General features: G+C 51.1%; 1 protein-coding gene across 1 annotated transcript in view; it reads right to left on the bottom strand.

The window, feature by feature from the left end:
- The window catches only part of PLXNA2 (plexin A2), a 206,257-nt gene that overhangs the window by 52,972 nt on the left and 133,630 nt on the right, over positions 1-19,655 (bottom strand). Inside the window, exons 9-11 of the mRNA XM_006767182.2 lie at positions 14,266-14,466; positions 12,426-12,522; positions 8,226-8,416 (exon numbers count right to left, since the gene is read on the bottom strand). Coding sequence (XP_006767245.1) covers positions 8,226-8,416; positions 12,426-12,522; positions 14,266-14,466 — 489 coding nt within the window. The remainder of the gene's footprint in view (positions 1-8,225; positions 8,417-12,425; positions 12,523-14,265; positions 14,467-19,655) is intronic.

Below are 19,655 nucleotides of genomic sequence, written 5' to 3'. Positions count from 1 at the left end.
CCTCAGGCCCCCGTCCCCTCCCTCAGCTAAGGCCAAGCTTGCTGCTTTCCAAGCTCTGAGTTTGGCTTTGCTGGTCACCGAGATCTCTCCAAACTTCTCAGCTTCCCTCCTGCCTCCTCTCTGCCCCTGTCCCTGTGAATGTCTTCCCTCCCTACCCCCAGCACCTCTCCCTGGGAGTGGGCACTGGCTTTCTCCCCATCCCTGCAGCGGGCTGATGCCAGAGGACAGCACCTTCCCTGCCTCCAGCCCTGTGGTGAGAGTTCCATTTGCCTAAGTGAGCCCGGGAGAGGGGTTGAGGATGGTCTACTGGTCAAAGGCGGGGCTCTAGCATCAAGTAGCTGAGGGGTAAGTCCCAGTCCTAAAACTTACTAGCAGTGAATTCAAGGGAGTTACCACACCTCACAGAGCCTTGCTCTCCTCACCTGTCCGATGGGGCTGGCAATTATAACAGCTCAACCTCCTAAAAGTTACTGTCAGGTCTGAATGAGTTAACATGCCTGAGGTGCTAAGCTCCATGCTAGGCGCCAGGTTAAGCATTCAGTGACTCTCAGTTAACTATTTTTCTCATTATTATTTTATGAGTAAGAAATCGGGCAGAATCTGGGCTAGCTAAAGTCCAGAGGAAAAATGGCTCTTTTTAAAAAAATTGATTCTAGAGAGAGGAAGGGAAAAAAAAGAGTGAGGAAGGGAGGGAACATCGATGTGAGCGAGAAACATGGATTGGCTGTCTGACACACACACCCTGACCCAGTACTGAACCCACATCCTGGGTCTGTGTTCTGACTGGGAATCGAAGCCGCCACCTTTTGGTGTAGGGGATGATGCTCCAACCGACTGAGCCACACCAGCCAGGGCAAGTGGCTCTGGGTCTATGCAGGTGAGCCTCTGGTGGTGTTCTTGGTGGGGACTCAGGTCACATTGTGGAGCAGAGCTCCAGCAGCCCGCAATCAAGACAAGTCTGTGAGGACAAGGCTCATCTCCTCCTGACTTATTCCTTTCCTGTTGCTTAGAGCTTCCCTAACCATAGAGAGCAGTGATGGCAGCATTGTGCCTGCAAATGCTGATCCCACCCTGGATCCCAAAGACACCTGATGCTCATCCAAGATAGCACACTGTCACAGTCTTTTCCAACTTGGGGTGTGTGTGTGTGTGTGTGTGTGTGTGTGCATGCGTGCGGGTGTGCACACTCTTCACGGTGGGCGAGAGCCCAGCTGATGGCTCTGCAGGAATCTATAGCCCTGGTGGTGCCAGCTCTCCTACCCGACATGAATCCTGGCTGCCTCTGTCTTAGCTGATAGAACATTCAAAACCTAATTGTTATCTCAGCAGAGTAACTCCATTATTCATCTTGACACCATCCCCCGTTAGCGGTGTGTTGCGGGGATGTTATATTAATGAGGCCTGCAAATAAAGGAACGGGGATCAGAGTGCTGACTTGTTTCTCAGCAAAGCGGGCTACTTCTCTTGTATTTGTCGGGAACTTTGCAGCCAGTCACTCTGGCCCCGGGCAGGTGGCATTTGGCCTTTCCTGCAGAGATTTGAGGCAGACTTACAGATACTGGTAAATACTTATAAAGGCCCAGCTCCCCAAACGGTTTCACAAATGCATTTGCACCTGAGGGAATCCGGGGGGGAAATCTTCTTTAAGTTATTTGGGCAGGAGGGAAGCAGGAGGAAGCCAGAGTGAGGAATCCTGTCAAACAGCAACATGATTTAGGCTTGGTCTTGGAGTGTGGTGGACACAGATTTTTGCAACGGGCTTTCTTTCCTAGGAACATGTACCTAAGATAACGTTAAAGAGAAGGACTATCCCCTGGTCAGGGACTAGTGAGGTGTAGGGGAAGTTGGTGAAGTTGAAAAATGTATAAAGCAAAAGCTACAAGGTGATCAATGGAGAGACAACTGCGTCCTGGCCTGCGTGTACCCCCACTAGGCAATGTGGCAGGTGACTTCAGAAACACACAGGGACCTTCTTTGGGATCCAAATGGTGGTAGGTTCCTGGTCACGCCCTGAGGGTCCAGCACTGGGGACTCACCCCTTGCAGTTCCGGCCATTACTTCACCCTGATGTCGTTCTCACCTACAGGTATGGACCACGGGGCCCCATCCTTTGGGCTCTCCCATCGGGCTGAGATGCCTGGGAAGGCTGAGCCACCAGCCTAGGGAACTTCCAACTTTCACCTGAACCATCACGGAACTAATAAAGACAACCAGAAACCAACCAAATCAAGTCTGGTGGCTTTAAGAAACCCGAAATTATGCCCTGGCTGGTTCGGCTCAATGGCTAGAGCGTCGGCCTGTGGACTGAGGGGTCCCGGGTTCGATTCCGGCCAAGGGCACATGCCTGGGTTGCAGGCTCGATCCCCAGTCAGGGGCGTGCAGGAGGCAGCCAATCAATGATTCTCTCTCATCATGGATGTTTCTCTCTCCCCTTCTCCTTTCCTCTCTAAAATCAATAGAATATATTTTAAAAAAAGACCCGAAATTAAAGTTACATCTGCCCTAGACCAGCAAGAAGTGACATCCTTAAGCTCAAGGGCACCCCATAACGCTCTTGCTGTTTTTCCCCTGCTCACAGGAATGTGTGGACCTAGTTATGTAAAGGTTTTTTGTTTGTTTTGTCTTTTAAGGCTCAATACAAAACACAGCCAATGTTCTCAGCTTGTCTGGCACCTCTTGGCTCTCCCAGAGGATTCTGACCCTGGGCCCAGGCATTTCTGATATACGTGGAGTGGGGTGAGGTGTATAGCAAGGGAAAACCCCTTCACCCCTCTGACCAAGAGCGGTCACATGGCATGCTGGGAGAATCTGCTTTCTGGAGTCAGCGGCCTGGCCTTGAGTTTGCTCTGCCACGAACCAATGCATGACTTCCAGCAAACTGTCTACTTCCCTAAGCACAGCTTCCCCTACTCTTAAATGAAGATACTTAGAACCATCTCTTAGGCGTCGTAGGTATGCAAAGTGCACAGGTCCTGGCACACAGCAGCGTCTCATTAAGGAAAAGCTGTTATTGCCAAGACTCCCAGAGCTAGGATGCGGCTCATCGCTTCGGGTCCCTGGCCTGAAGTTTGTGTCCTCTTAGGCGTGGAGAGCTAGGACCCTGCTGCCGCTCTCTTTCCAAACAGGAGACAACGGCAAGGGGTGTAGGTTAGTAGAAGTGACGGTCTCAGGTCCTTCAGAGGAAGCAGACTGGCTGCAGGGCAAGCAGTTCCCAGCCTCTTTCTGGTGGCCAAGTGCAGAGATAGGCTGGAGTTCTACAGAGAGAGGCTGCATCATCCCGCCTCCTCCTCCAGGACTAACCTATCAGCGAGAACTTCAGGCCTCGCCCAGTGCATGGCATACAGCAGTCACTCACTAAATGAATACTGAATGAGAGAATTCATTTCCTTAAAGCCGGGCATCTCCTTTTTTTCACAGAATGCTGGTATGAGTTGAACTCTGTCCCCTCCAAATCCGTATGTTGAAGCTCTAGCTCCCATTCCCGTAGACTGGGACCTTATTTGGAGACAGGATTTACAGAGGTAACCAAGTTCAAACGGGAGCCTTAGTGTTGGCCCTAATTTAACATGACTGTGGTCTTATTGTTGTAAAAGCTGGAGATAGACATGAACCCAGAGAGAACAGCATGTGGACATGAAGGTGGAGATTGGGGTGATGCTTCTATAAGCCAAGGAAAGCCAAAGATTGCCACAACCCCCGAAGCTGGGGGAGAGGCATGGAACAGACTGTCCTCACAGCCTCAGAAGAAACCAACCCTGCCAACACCTTGATCTTGGACCTCTAACCTCCAGAACTATAAGAAAACAAAATTCTGTTGTTTAAGCTGCCCAGTTGGTGGGGTCTTGTAACTGCTGCCCTAACAAACTAATACATTCACTTTGAGTGGAGACCTCTGTCACATGAGCCCCAAAGCCCCTGGCCTTCCCAAATTTCTCCTCCCAAAGAACATAGTCTGTGTCCTTCCCCTTCCTGCTGGATGCTGCCCACTCACAGCCTCTTGGAAAATGTTTTTTCTGAGCCTTCCTGTCTAGTGGGTGGCGCGTCACATCCCCCTCTCCGAGGTCCCAGCAGGACCCGAAGCACACGCTGGGAAGAACAGAAACGCGATGGGCCAGGCATCTCCCCTCCTGGGCTTTCCAATCCTCTGCACGTCGCCTGTTCCTGGGGTTGAACAGGTGACACGTGCACAGACATCCAGGATGACAGCTGGAGTGGGAGCAGCCGGGGATGCCTCCCACGGGGGACAGCGTCATTATCACAACACGGGCTGGCTGGGAAGGAGCAGACGGCGAGTCCTGAGGGGGTCCTAACCTGAAGTTTATGCAAACTGGGAAATTCGATAGGCTGTAAGACTTGTCTTACATGAAACTTCCATAAGAGATGGGTCTCTAGGGGTGGGCTTGGTTGTCATGGAGACAGCGGGGGGGTAAGGGGGCGTTAAGGAAGAACACAGCTGTTCATCTAACTGAACTCGGGCCCACTCCTTTTCCTAAAGCAGAACTCGTTCATTCGGGGCATCTCATTGAGTTGCCTGCCCCTGGAAAGGTGAGCACCCGTTCCAGCTCCACTTTCTTTCCAGCTTTGGAAGTTCTGCAGCCCCCAGCAGCCTTCACAGCTGTCATAGCATCCTCCTCTTCATAGGAAATGGCTTCTGTTTGCACGTGGGCTTGCACTGAGGGGATACCCATAAGGGCCAGAGACAAGGAGGAGAAAACAGGCATAGATCTCATAGAATTCCAGGGACAAGGAGGAGAACAAGGGCATGGATCTCATAGAATTCCAGGGACAAGGAGGAGAAAAAAGGCATAGATCTCATAGAATTCCAGGGACAAGGAGGAGAAACAGGGCATGGATCTCATATAACTCCATGGACAAGGAGGAGAAAAAGGGCATGAGTCACATAGAATTCCAGGGACAAGGAGGAGAAAAAGAGCATGGGTCTCATATAATACTAATTATTAAAAAAAAAGACCTATCCTAATGTCAAGGAATTGGCCAAAAAGCTGAGGCAAAGAAAATAAGTTAATTCTTCTTAAAAGTTACTTCAAACAAGTTATACATTTTGGGCAAAAAAAAAAAAAAAAAAGCCACAGAAATGAGGTCATGTTCTTAGCACATCCTATGGAGGGGCACAGGAGGCTGGCTTCCCCATTCCTAAGAAGTTAACTTTGATCCCGTGGCTGAGGTTGCGCGTGCCTGGTGTTTTTGCCGTAAAGTTACTATTTCTTATTGTAATTCATAAGTATCTTGGGGGAGATAGCTTGAGACTATGTACATATCCTATTTCTCATCATACTTTCATCCACTAATTTTAACATTCATTGGCCATTCTTGCCTCAAACAATTATCACTGTGAATTTTGCCAAATGATGATTTTCTATTTCCATAATTCCCTCTACATTTCGGAGCTGAAATTCTAGTATAAAGAAGAGTTTTCTCTCTCCTCCATGAGTTGTTTGTTTATATCACTGAGGACCATCAATTCTTATGTTATTCTATTGCTTATAGCCCATTAGGATCATTATTTATTTTCTTGCTAAAATTGCTGCAGATTTGCCCGCTGGGGCCAAATCAAGTTGGCCCCTGTGCCCTTTTGACATGTAACCTACATTTTTTTTCTTTTAGTGCTCACTGCCAGAAACATATAACCCGAATTTAATCATGAAGAAACATCGGGCAAATACACAAATTGAGGAACAACCACAAGATAATTGGCCTGTATCCTCCTTCGACACTATCAAGGTCATGGAACACAAAGAAAGATCAGAGCATGAAGGGGACATGACAATGAATGTCACCTTTGATCCTGGGCTGGATCCTGGACCAGAAAAAAAGGACTTCAGAGGGACAACAGGCAAAATGTGAACGAGGCATGTATAGGAGATGGCATTATTGTATCAATGTTAATTTCCTGATTTTGATAATTACATTGTGGTTATGTAAGATGTTAATTTTAGAGAATCTGGGTGAAGGGTACATGGCAGTTCTATTTTTGTGCCTTTTGTTAAGTCTGCAATTACTTCAAAAGTTAAAAAAATTGAAAATGGCTTTTACAGGGAGAGGAGGATAGGTTGGAAGGAGGAGATGTAAAGTGAAAGAAAATATTCCTGATAATAGTGAGTCAGACGTTCCAAGCCCGGGTCCTCCTTCCCCCCCATGTCCTGTCCAGAATGATCTGCCCACAGTGGCTTGGGACACAGCATGGATTTGTCTCTCCAACAACATGCACTTTCCTTTCTCCACCGCCTCTGCTTGAAAAACACCAACAGGAGATCCCACTGCTCAGGGCCTCCAGCTCCTGCTGCTATGTTCTCTGGGAAAATCAATTACAGCCTAATTACCTCAGGGGGTTAATTAGCATCGTGTAGCTGGGTGTCCTCTGTGAGCAGAGCAGCATGTCAGTCCCCGGTCAGTGAGCAGGGGCGGTGGAGGCAGAGGTTTCCCGGGGAGAAGCCTGCTTTGGGGCTTGGGGGCGGGGGGCCTGCCAGTCAGGGAGTAGACACATGGGGCTGGAGCAGCAGCCAGGGTTGGCAGAGGTGGGGGTGATGGTGGAGTCCCCGGCTCATTTAAGAGCCCCGATGACACAGGCACAGAGACCTAGAGGCCACAACTGCATCAACAAGAAGAATTACAGAACAGAGCACGTTTCAGGCCAACAGCTGCTGGAAATCATGACAATCGGGGTGAAGGCGTGGAGCCCTGAGCAGGTCGGGGAGCCAGCTGACTGAGAGCAGAGGCTGGGACAGCCCTGTAAGCATTCTTTCCCGAGAGATAAATAAATGCACAGGGGAAAGTCAGTGGGCCCCGTCACTGGCCACATCCGAAAGTGCAATGGGATTGGAGAAGCCCGGTCTTTGACAGGCAGTGTCTCTCTACAGTCTCAGAGCACCTTCCTATTGGTTGCCCGAGGGCCTGGGTGCAGTAACCACCTGCCCCAGCACTGCGTTTCCCCTGGGATATGCTGCCCTGTGGATGGCTGGCCTCTATCTGGTCCATAGCAGCTAAACAGGTCAGATATACAGGAAGGGGAAGCACCACTGCTTGTTTTATGTTACTTGAGCAAAAATAGTAAAGTGAAGGCTTTAAAAATGGTTTTATAATTAAATACATCCAAGCTAAAATTGGGGCTCTGACGCTTAACGGCTGTGTGAACTTGGGCAACTCACCCCCTTCCTCTGAGCCTCGCTGTCTTCATCTGTCAAATGGAGCTGAGAATGGTTGTGAGGACTGCCTGAGACCGTGACAACCAAAGCCACTACATGAATATGTGCTCGCTCTCCAAATGGCCCAGCTGTAGGTGAGCAATATTCGTTTGATCTCAAGGGTTTTCTTTTCTCTGCTTTGCATCTTGGATATGATCATAAGGATGCTTCAGAGGTTTCCCAGGACCCGGCAATACAGGGGAGAGCAGAGGTGCTTTCTTTGGCAGGAAGTGAATAAGAGGCAGGAAAAGGGACAGAGCTTCTGCTCAGAAAAGAGGTAGAAGAGGAGCGGCCCGTCCCTGCCTTCTTCAAACACAGACCACGGTGGTACCTGCCCAGGCCTTTTTATGCCTCATAACCAGAGGAACGTGCAGCTAGTTTCGCGGCACAGGTGACAGTCAGCAAGTTGGGAGCAGTGAAGAGTGATGAGTACGTGAATGCCAGCAACGTTAAGTTCAACTATGCCTCTCCCAGGCCGTTCAAACCCCAGCAGCTGCATTTCCGTGCACATCACCTATTCATCGTCCTTTGCAATTTGCTATTCAGGAAACATCATTTTTTCCCCAGGATAATTAATTACCTGTTTCTTCCCATTAAAATGCACACACAACTTGGGACAGAGTAAACCCTGGGAAATGGCATGGTGGCTGATGGAGCGCCTGCCTTTACTTCCTCCGTGTTCAACTGTGCAACTCGGAGCTAATCTCAGCTGCTGAAACCGCATTTCTGCTGAGAAAAGCGAAACCTGCTTTCTGAAACGTTCACCGGCCACGCGGCCAATTTCCCACCCAGTGCCGCCCCTCTTCCCGGCCAGCAGGCCTGGCTCTGCCTCCCTTGTTGTGTGCACGCACACTCTTGCACAGGCGCGAGGGCACACTTCCATACACTTGTCACTGACCCCTGGACGTGGGCCCCCGAGAGGCCAAGAATTCTTCCACAAAGGCTCAGCTGGCGCTTCTGTCCCACTGCCCTGGGGTCAGCTCCTGGCCATCCCGTTCTGCTCTGGAACACGGGGGGACTCACCTCGGTGATCTGTGGGTTGGAGCACTTAACGTTGTGGCTGGACCAGTCGAGCCAGGGACTGGAGGGGCTGGCACAGTGCTGGTGGAGGGTGCACCTGCGCTCGCCGCTGCACCAGCCGCACTCAAACTTCCGGTCGGCCTTGAGGCACAGGCCGCAGCTCTCCCGCTGGGCCGCGCACTTGTAGAGGTGAACTGCAAAGACAGGGGGGCAGTCTCAGAGGGGGTGGGACGGGGCCTCCCACAATTTACCCTCCTCTTACAGGTGTGACAGAAACATCCCCAGCCACAGATAACATCAATAATCATCGCAATCATTGCAAGAACAATTGAGGAATAATTAACAATAAGTGGAATATCTTTGCAATCATTTAAAGGCAATACAGAGCTCTAGCTGGTTTGGCTCAGTGGATCAAGCGTTGACCTATGAACCAGAAGGTCATGGTTCCATTCCAGTCAACTGCGGGCTCGATCCACAGTAGCGGACATGATCCACAGTAGTGGGCATGCAGGAGGCAGCCAATCAAGGATTCTCTCTCATCATTGATGTTTCTATCTCTCTCTCCCTTTCTGAAATCAATAAAAATACATTTTTTTTAAAAAAAAATAAAGGCAATGCAGCAAATAAGATTATTTAAAAGTTCTGGCTCCAGATTGAATCAGATGAGGGCTTTAATAGAGGCTTCACCCCTCCTTAGCCACGTGACATAGACTTTGACCTCCTGGAACCTTGTTTACTTAATCCATAACATGGGGATAATCGTCGTTTGCTGTGAGGTTTGAGTGAGATGTAATATATTCAGTGCTAAGCACTGGGCCTGTAACATACCTGATGTTCTGTATCTGCTTGTTATCTTTTCTTTGAACACACACTACCTTCTTATGCTGGTACCTCTCTGACTCACATGTGGCCTCATCCTGAGATGGAAGGACTAACTTCCCCATTTCACATAAAAATGCAGCTCAGAGCTCAGCTGGCATGACTCAGTGGTGGAGCGTCAACCTATGAACCAGGAGGTCACGGTTCGATTCCTGGTTGGGGCACATGCCCAGGTTGTGCGCTTGATCCCCAGTGTGGGGTGTGCAGGAGGCGGCTGATCAGTGATTCTCTCTCATCATTGATGTTTCTATCTTTCTTTCCCTCTTCCTTCCTCTCTGAAATCAATAAAAATATATTTTAAAAAATGAAGTTCAGAGACTTGTTCACTCTTAGAGCTCACTAAGGTGAGTGCACCCAAGCTGGGATCCTGAAATTCCAACTGGCTGTGCTGCTGGACCGTAGGTCCTGAGCAGGGAGGCACCTGGCCCGGCACAGTGGGAAGCGGTGGGTCTGGAAGAGGCGTCAGAAAGGCCTGGCAAAGTAGAGGCAGCCCTGATGAGGAACAGGGTTACCACAGTCCTGTTCGTGCCCCTGTGGATGGAGAGGCTGTCCCCAGAGAAGACAAAGTGGCCACTGAGCAGGTCACTTTGAAGTCTGCAAACCCATTGCTGCTGCTATGGCATTTCCTGACTTAGAAGCCCTTGACCGGCCAGTTAGCAGAACTGTCTTGTGAGCCTGGGGTTTAGTTGTTGCCTGCTGGTGTTTTGAACTCAGAGTTCCAAGTAGAACCTATAGAAGCAGAATACTCGGAAAGTGGTTTTCAACTCAAGTCAAGCAGACACAGCTTTCAGGAGTCCTGGCGTGTCTCCGTGGGAGGCCGTGTACATGCCCCAGGGAAGGCGTCGTTTTTCATTCTTCCCACAGGTTCCCATCCTGTTCCACTGCTCTATCCAGCATCCCCAGTCCCAGCGGTAGGGACTAGATTTAGACCTCCACCTGCCCATGGCTTCCTAGGGTAGGAATCCCAGGAAACGGGAATCTTACACTGAGCAAGCACACACTGAGCATTTGTCACTGTGCACACAGGGCCATGTCTAGCTCTCATGGGATGCTCAGGGTGACCTTGAGAAAAGGGCATCCTTTCCCCCTGGCACAGATGGGGCACCTGGGGCTGAGAGAGGAAGAGTGATTAGCCCGAGTCCACACTGCTGTGAGTGAGAGAGACAGGACGTGACCCTGGCTTGTTAGAATCTAGAACGTGAGTCCTCAAACACCATGGCCTCTTCCTCCCAGCACAGTGCGTAGCTCCAGGATCACTGGGGCTGTGGGAGGGAGACGGAGGTGAAGATGGCATCGCCCGTGCACTCAAGAGCTGCTTAAAAGTTGTCCCGCACTGCAAGGGAGGGTGCCGATGCGACAGCATGGATGTGGCCGTGTTTCCTTCAGCTCCAGGTGCACAGGCAGCCTCTGGGAACCGAGCCTAGAAGCTCAGCAGGGGAAATGTCTATCTCTCGGCGCTGAGAAAACGTGGCCTGGGTATGGGGAGAAAGAGGAAAACCCAAAACCCGCCCTGGCTCAGTTTCTCTCCCCCAGTGTAGGCAGCATGGGCTTTCAGGCAGCGTCCGGGACAGGGAGCTGCAGCCCATGGATCCGAAGCCTTTGCAGGCCTGCTGTGGCCTTGGTCTCCCTGCCGGGGTCCCTGCGGTGACCCTCAGGCGCAGGGAGAGACCTGTGGCAACCTTAGCTGTTTGAACTGTGGTGAGGCATGTGGCTCACAGTGCGGGGCAGGGGCGGGGGTGTCCTGGAGGAGGAGGCGTCACACCCCACAGTGGCCTCAGTCACTGGGAAGGAAGAGATGTGGTTCAGCGTGAGCTCTGACATCAGATTCTCGTGGTTCAAATCCTGGCTCTTACTAGCTGACTCTTGGTCCCTTTCCTTTATTTTTTCCAGCTTTATTGAGGTAAATTGACAAATAAGGTTGTATCATATTGAAATCATGATGCTGTGCTATACGCATACACAAGGCAAGGATTCCTTTCATTTAGTTTATTAACATACACAGCCTTCGCCATACACACAGTGAGAACATGTAAGTTCTGCGCTGCTTGCAAATTTCAATTATACGACACGGTGTTATTAACTAAAGGCACCATGTTTTATATTAGATCCTCAGACCTTATTCGTCTTCTAGTTGAATGTGTGTACCCTTGTACACACCTCTCCCTGGTTCCCCCAACCCCCAGCCCTGGTAACGACTCTTCTACTTCCTGTTTCTATGAGTTTGCCTTTTTGTTTGTTTGTTTAAGATATAAAGATATCATACAGTATTTGTCTTAAAAACACAAAACACTTTGTGAATTGGCACATTTGTGCAGGGCCAGGCTATATATAGCCTGCATCACTTCAGTCTTAGTATAGGTGCTGTCGAAGTGAGCACTCTAGGTCCATTTCTTAACCTCACTGGGTCTCGGTTTTTTAATCTATAAAATGAGCATAATACTGGTGCTTACCTATCCGGATTGTTGCAATGATTAAAAAAATAATTTCAGCTTGGCTGGCATGTCTCCGTATTTAAGCATTGACCTATGAACCAGGAGGTCACAGTTCGATTCCAAGTCAGGGCACATGCCCAGGTTGCGGGTTCGATCGATCCCCAATGTGGGGTGGCAGCCGATCAATGATTCTCTTTCATCCTTGATGTTTCTATCTCTCTCCCTCTTCCTTCCTTTGTGAAATCAATAAAAATATATTAAAAAAATAATCAATGCGTGCTCATCAAATTGGAGGTACCTTTGTCATTCTTGAGAGCATGATGGAATGTTGGTATTAACTGAACTGAGGGTAGCACCTGCCTGGCCCATAGGAGGCGCTGCACACAATGAATGAGGGTGAGCCTCCGGGAGAGTCCCCCTGAGTCAGCCCAGCTCCTTCCTGAACTTCCTGCGCCAGCTGTGCACTTGAGTCCCCGCGCTGGCCTCTCCCACCCACCCCAGGACCAGGGGAGCAGCTTGAAAACCTCCTTTGTGCAAGGACGGGGCCAGAACCTGATTGGAAACAAGATCCCCATTTTCCAGGGAAACTGGTGGGACATTCCGCCTGCTGCTCTCCTGGGTCAGGTTCCACAGACACTTCAAAGTCTCTGGGAGCCGAAGAAAACCGCGATGAGCCGGCAGCCACAGCGGATGCTCTGGTTCTAATAAAACAGGGATCCCCACAGGACTCCTTTGATGGCTCCCAGTGTTGCTTTCGGACCCTCGGCAGAGTTCCGCTGACAGAGGCAGTGTGTTATTCATGGCACAGCGGCCGCAGGCTCCAATCCCGCCAGCCCCGGTCCTTCCCAGGGTCACGGACGGATCAAAACTCTACCCAGAAGCAGCCGCTTACCTTTCAGGTCCTGAGGGTTGTCGATGATGAAATTGCCATTCCACACCACGGCAAAGTCCACGGCCAGGTTGCTGATGTCCATCCCGTCGTACTGGTACTGCGGGGGAGGGCAGAGGCACATGCTGGTGAGGTTATGACGGGGGGCAGGGATGCTGGGCGTCTCAGGGGACCGGGACTACAGCAGGAAAGAAGCTAGGGACTCCGGTTCCCTGGGCTGAGAAAGCAGCAGCGGGCCAATCCGAGGAACCCCATGTGCCGCTCAAATATCTCTGTGGCCCACCACCCTGGCTCCCAGTCACTAAGGCCAACAGGATCCAGGTCAAACCCCTTAGCTTGGCATTCAGTGCCTTCCAGGTCCAAACCGACTCCTCCAACCTTCTCTTCCTCTGCTCTCCTCCAGAAGTCTCTGAGTCCACTTGACTGCAAACCAACTCGCCCACGTACCCCCCTTCCCGCTGTCCCCCGTGCCTCCATTCCCTCCTCACAAGGAATGCCCCTCTCTCCCTATGACATGGTCCTTCCCCCCCTTTATTTTCCTGGTCTAGCTCAGTCTCGCCTTCCCCAGGTTTCTCTAACACCCCTGCCAGCCCTCCCGGGCTCTCTGTCCCCTGGGGTTGCCAACTTCTGCCTTTAACCCAGGACTGCTTTGCACGGTTCCCCGTGCAAGTCTGCTCTCTCCAGAGGTGCATGTGCTGCCTGTAAACCCCAGAGCCTTGAGCAGAGCATGTGTGTAACACACGGTTGGCTGGGCCCTGCATGGTCCTTTCTTCCTGCACGTGAGCTTGACCATGGTCAGCACTCTGCTAGGGAAGGGCCCAGAGCCTCACGGGCGGATACCTGATCAGCTCTGCCATGAACGGCCTCAAGCTGTGGCCAGGAGTCGACTCTCTATGGTGCCGACCCCACAGAGGACGTGTAACCGCCCCCCACATACACACATGTCAGAAATTGCCTCTCTCGGTGGCCCAGGCCCTGTGTCTCTGTGAAGGGGACCTCTGGGAACCCCCTCCGTGGGGACCGCCCCAGCCCTGGCCACTTAGCTCTCAGGGCATGTCCCCATCAGCCCTTTTGCCCGGAGCCCCTCCTGCCACCTTCTCCCTTTGTTGTTCCATTTCTTTCTTGTCCCAACTTCCCTTTGTGCTTGGCGGCCTTCCACCGATTACAAATTCCATCAAGCGCCTGTGACCCGGCAATCTGACAGCTCCCTGATAAGCGGCCCAGATCCTCTTTATCTCTCCCGGGCGAATTAGCTTCCCTCAACACCTTTGTCATGTCACCCCCATCTCCCGCTGACCTCCCACCTGCGGAGACAGGGAGTTGGCAGATAGAAGATCTCTGGGCTGCTATTATAATTAAACACCTCGGGCTTTCTGTCTGGCCTTCGGAATTGGTTGAACCCTGGCTGCTCTTGAAACTCACGGCCTCCACTTCCTTCCTTCCCGCCTCCCCCCATCCCATCCTGCTTCCTGCTGGTCGCTCCCGTGCAGCGCCCTCCTGTTGGTTTATCCACTCCCCGAATGGGGACGGGGTTGGCAGGGTCTGACCGGCTTTGGCTGAAGTTTCGCCAAAGTCCTCAAGAGTTGGACCCATCCAACTCAGAAAGGGCACAGAGCTCTCAGCTCTGCTGTTAGGGTGCTCACAGCACTCCAGCTCCTCTGACACCATCGCCTGATCTGTGCTTGCCGAGGGGCCTGGTGTGCGTGCCTGCCCTTTGTCCGCTGCCTCTGGGATCAGCCTGTGGACCTGGGAGGTTCTGGAAGCTGGGGCAGACCAGGCTGAGGCCTTGGCAGGGGTGAGAGAAGCCCGGTTCCCGGCAGGGCCCAGGTCTGAGTCCTCTTACCGAGCTGTTCTGGCATTGGACGCTGGAGCTGTTGAATCGCAGGGCGGGGACCCGGTGGATGGCCCCCTGGATGTTGAGGACACACTCATAGCCTCGCTGGCCGGACTGAGGCTGGGGCAGGTTTCGAGCCTTAAGGGTGATGGGTTTTACTTCCCCGACGGGTATCAAGATCTCCTCCGTGGGCACCAGCTGGGGACAGTCCTTGGGGAGCAAGCAGAGAGGTTCCGTCTGTCCGGCTCACGCCTTTCTGCTCACCTGAGCCAGGGCAGAGGACAGGGCCCAATGCCAGGCCCAGACCCTCTGGTGTCCAGGTGGGCTGCCCAGGAGAAAGACATGCCTCTCTCAAGGGGCACGTGGAGTCAGCAGGGAAAACGAAAACGAAATTGCTCTCTTAACTCCCGGCCTTGACACTGTTATTCCTAACCCACGAGTTATCCTGGATCTGGAATGTGTGAAACCCTTTAGGAATTAATTTCCAGGCACTGGTGTGGCAGCTTGCGGATTTTATCTCCCGAGACACAGGATGAAAGAGGCTCCATGCGCCCCTGCCTCCAACCTGGAACCCCCACCTCTCGGTTCCACTCTTCTCCCCAGCCGCTCGCACAGTCCCTGCCTGAGGCGGTCTGTTATCAGCGGCCTCAGCTCCCAGCTCCCACTGCTGCGGCCTTTCCAGGAGGCTGGTCAGCCTCCCAGCAATGCTCTAAACACTGGCTCTGGCCTTTTATCTCATTTCATTACCAGGCCCTGCATGGATGCCGCGTTGCTTTGAGAACAAAACTGTAAAACACACACACACACACACACACACACACACACACACACACACACACAGGTCTTGATGGGGAGAGGCTCTGAGAAGGACCCTGTGAAAGGATTGCTTTTCCTCATTTCTCTTCCTAGATGTTGCTTCTCCAGCTCCCCGCAGCCCCGATCCCCTGTCCACTTTCTCCCTCTCCAAGGAAGACAGAGTCCAGAAGCCTCGCTCAGTGAGGACCTGGCTGTCACCTTCTCCTGCAACCATTTCCTGTTTCCAGGGATCAACTAGGGAAATTCTGGAAGATGGTGCCTCTCTCCCTATCCCCTTCCCGTCCACTGCGGTTCGCAGAGGGAGCATTGGGGCGTCTGTGGGGTTGATGTCCTTACCCTGCAGAGGGAGCTACTGGCATTGAGTGCCTGGGGGCACAGTCACAAGCAATACATTGTCCTAATGCTGGCTGCGAGCCTTAAGGCCCAACGCTGCTCAACAGGCAACGGTTAGCAATGGACAGCCTTAGAGGGAACGGGGTGAGCTGGGCTTAGGCAGGCTCTTCCTCTCTCTGGACCTCAGATGCAGGCCCTTCACAACCTGGCCCCTGCCTACCTCCTTCACTGCAGGTTCTTGTGCATCAGGGTCCAGCCATGTGAGTTTAGGATTAGTTCTGAGGGGCCAGCCTTCCTCATCCACCTCTGGTCCTTGGAAGGTACTTTTCTCTCTATGGGAAACACTCACTCCTACCCCCCATCCCCCAATCTTCGTCCTGGCCCACCTTTAGCTAATTGCCTCTAATTAGTCTGCAAACTCAGTATCTCCTTCTTTTTCTTAAAAATAATTTTTATTGTTTTCAGAGAGGAAGGGAGAGGGAGAGATAGAAACATCAATGATGAGAGAGAATCACTGACTGGCTACCTTCTGCACACCTCCTGCTGGGAATCAAGCCCTCAACCCAGGCATGTGCCCTGATCAGGAATCGAACTGTGACCTCCTCCTGGTTCATAGGTCAATGCTCAACCACTGAGCCACACTGACTGGGCAGCATCTCCTGCTTTGGAAGCTGTCCCTGACCCTCTCCCTGCACTGGCCTCCAGGCTGGGATATGGATATCCTCCCCTGATCGCATCTAGCTCTCAGATTTGGGTTCTGGTTGGCTTGCCTTTGTCACTGTCTGTGAGCCTTGAGAATCAGGCTCTGTGTCCCCAGTCTTTACCCCAGTTCCTGACAGGTAGTGGATGCCTGGTCATTGCTTCTGGGAAGGTAAATGAAAAATGAGAGAACAAAGCAGCAGACAAAAAGATCTCTAATTTTCCTTCTAGATCCTATTTCTAGATTCTTTACAGAGGAGGGGACAGCCTGCCTTCTGGACATCAAGACACCTGAGAAGGAGTTCGATTCCCAAAGCTGGGTTGGAAGTGGTAATTGTTTCTGGAATCACACAATTACCACACTGGCATGCCCATGTCTAGTAAGAAATCTGAGGATTTACGAAAAGCTGGACCCAGGGGAAATTTCCCATGGAAACCTATCTAGGAGGCCTGCATGAAGCTCCAGGTGCTGACCCTGGCCTGCGGGTCAGCTGCATGCGAGGACCCAAGCAGGCGAGGTTTCCACGAGAGCCGGGGTCACAGGGCGACCCCAGACAGAGGGGTCCCTGTTCAGAAGCCAGTCACTCAAGCTGCCAACTCATAAACTGGCTCTTTACCGAGTTTTCACCTTCATTCCCTGTGGGTACTCTTGACAGAGTCTTTCATATATTTATAGCCAAGAAAAAAATAAACACCACTTTAGGGAAACCCAGGCATCTGATGGAAAAGGAGGTACTGCTTCCTGTGAGTGGCTAAAAAAAATCCCCATCGAGTCTAATAAATTGGAATGTTAATTTAGACTAGAAATGAGGCTGAGGTACAGTGTGTGTGTGTGTGTGTGTGTGTGTGTGTGTGTGTGTGTGTGTGTGTGTGTGGGGGGGGGGGTGGGCCAAACAGCACCACCTCTCAGACCATGGTCAACAGGCTACTGTTTCATCCACAGTTTTACTTCTGTGGTGTAAGAACTAGCTGTAGGCATACGTGTGTGTGTGTGTGTGTGTGTCTGTGTGTGAGGGGGGGTGTGTGGAATAAATCTTCAGACTGGAACTAGTTGACACATTGTAAATGATGGCCATTGTTTTTCATCTCTAATGAGCCTAGAGAACAAATTCAAATTTCAGTAGCAGAGCGTTAAAGGTATGCTTTTGGAAGTATAATGCCTTGGGTTAGTAAACAGGATTGTAGAATCCTTTTAACTTTGACAAAAATAGATACTTGTATAGTGATTTGTTTTATTATGTGTAATATTATAGATGCACACATGTGTACACATCCTTGCTCTTTGTCTGGGCTAAATCTGATTCAGTTTGGAGATTAAAGAATTAAAAGAAGAGATTTTATGAGGCCTCTTAGGAGTTTTTTTTTTTTTTTTCCTTAAGAAATTCTAAACATTTTACAAAAATTCCTTATGGTCTGCTGTTTCAGACCTTCTGGCACTACATTTAAAGACTATGATCAGGGGCTTCCCAAATGCCCAAACGGGCTCCAAGATTGCCCCAGGAGACAAGGCTGTCATAAGCTTTTGCTTGTGTATTTGGCTGCTTCTCTCAGGCCATAGAGAGTAGGATTCGTCCTGCTAGGCTCTCGGGCAAACAACTAGCAGTTGGTGGCCAGGTGATGGCTTTCATCAGCTACAATGAGGCCTCTCCAACCTGTTTGCTTCTGTGAGTGTGTGCACGGGCACGCGTGCGAACACACACACACACACACACAGTTCCTGTCCTAATAACAAGAGACAAAAACCATGCCATGCTTCTTCTCCCGTGGGACATAAGGACTGTTGCTAACATCAATAAAATGCCCGTTGCTACTACTGGCCCCCTGAGCGTGGACCGGCCTCTCTAGGTCATCTTATTCTGTTTCTGGGCAGCAGCATTATCTCCTTAGCAGCCACCGGAGTTGCCATCAGCATGAACAGATGTATCTGGGGATACCCCAGGGGCACGGGGAGGCCGGGAGGGGGCAACAGGAGCACAGGACCCTGGCATAGGAGCCCCATGGCCTTAGGGTGGCATCGCCCTCCCATTTAGCTGTGCATCGCCACCATTCAGTGCTGGGGACCCTCCACCCTCCGAGACGACTTCTCCCACGTGAAAATGGCATTATCTCCACCCACCGGACTTCAAAGAGCGAGAGCGGCCAGCATCCTGGGCAGCTAATCGGATTTATTTGGTTCTATCTTTCCCCTGGGGCAGGGCATAAAGAAGATATTTATGTATCTACATCTAACTAGGCCTGGCTTAGCCATGGAGGGAGATGAGCTTTTAAAGCTGAAAGCCATACATACTCCCGTGCACTCCGCTGGCTAACACCATGTCGCAGCTGGATCCAGCCAGGGGAGGCGGGGACTTGGGGGTTCCCGTCAGAGATCTGCTGTGCTCTGAGTGGGGGGTGGGGGGGGGCAGGTGTGCAGCAGGGGAAGCAGGGGCGAGGGAAGTTTTAGTTCATGACCTTAAGGGAGTTCAAGAGATGGTTCAACTGCAATTCCGTTTCCTCATCTAGAAAATGGGGCTGATAATGAATGACGACACGAGCGTGCATGAAAGGGTATAAAAGTATGTCGTAAATGGTAATACATGGGATAAACAAGGTTAATATTATTCCTGCGTATTTCTCTCATGTGTATACCAAAGCCTCAGTTTATTTTTCCATAATAGAGTCCATTTCGTAGAATAAATGAGATATACAGATATTTAAAATATTGCTTGTATAGTAAGCACTCAATAAATGCTTACTGCTGTGTTTTCATTTTTGCACCGCATTCGCTCCAGAAGACCGGTTCCTTGTTGTCAAGTCTATGCGTGGAGTTGGGCCACCAGCCCTCTGGATGGAAATGGGCAGACCTACCGCACGGGCCGGTGGCCTCTGTCTCTGGGTGTGGCACTCCTGACCCACCTTCCAAGGGCAGTTTCTCCATCCATGGAGAAGGGTCCCTCCACAGTCTTGAACCCTTAGGACCGACAGCCACGGGTCAGACCAAGGTCAGGTCCACCAGTGTGGCTGTGGCCATGCAGACAGAGACGCTAACTGGCCCTGGTTTTCTGTAGAAAGCATACTGCACTCAGCTTTTTTTGGACGCTTGAGTTCTCTGTAGCCTTGGGCAAAAATCCTGAATTGTAGCATCTTGGTTACTATATGTGTCAAATATGAATTATGTGAAACTGCAGGTCTGTTGCGAGAATCAATTGAGATGCCATATGTCAGTGGTTCTCAATCTTCGGGCTAACCTGGGATGAGGCCCAAGAATTTGAATTTCTAACAAGTTCCCAGGTGCTGTGGCTGCTGCTCTGTACCCCCCATCCCCCCCCACACACACACACGCTGAGAGCTCCTGTCACATGTGAGAGAACTACAAATGTGTAGCGCATTCGTGTTGCCATGCAAATCAACGGAGCTAATCAGTTATATGTTGTTTCTAGGATGTACAGACCTAAAATTTGGGGGGTGCCTTACTGGAAGTATAAGAGATATTCTAGGAACCCCAAAGAGGCACCTACGGGGTTTCTAGTCCCCAGAAGAACCTGAGGCTGTCAGAGAACCTAGTAGAGTCA

The sequence above is a fragment of the Myotis davidii genome, unplaced genomic scaffold (genome assembly GCF_000327345.1).
Source record: "Myotis davidii unplaced genomic scaffold, ASM32734v1 scaffold622, whole genome shotgun sequence".
Taxonomy (NCBI): Eukaryota; Metazoa; Chordata; class Mammalia; order Chiroptera; family Vespertilionidae; genus Myotis; species Myotis davidii.
This window is presented reverse-complemented; position numbering and strand designations above follow the sequence as displayed.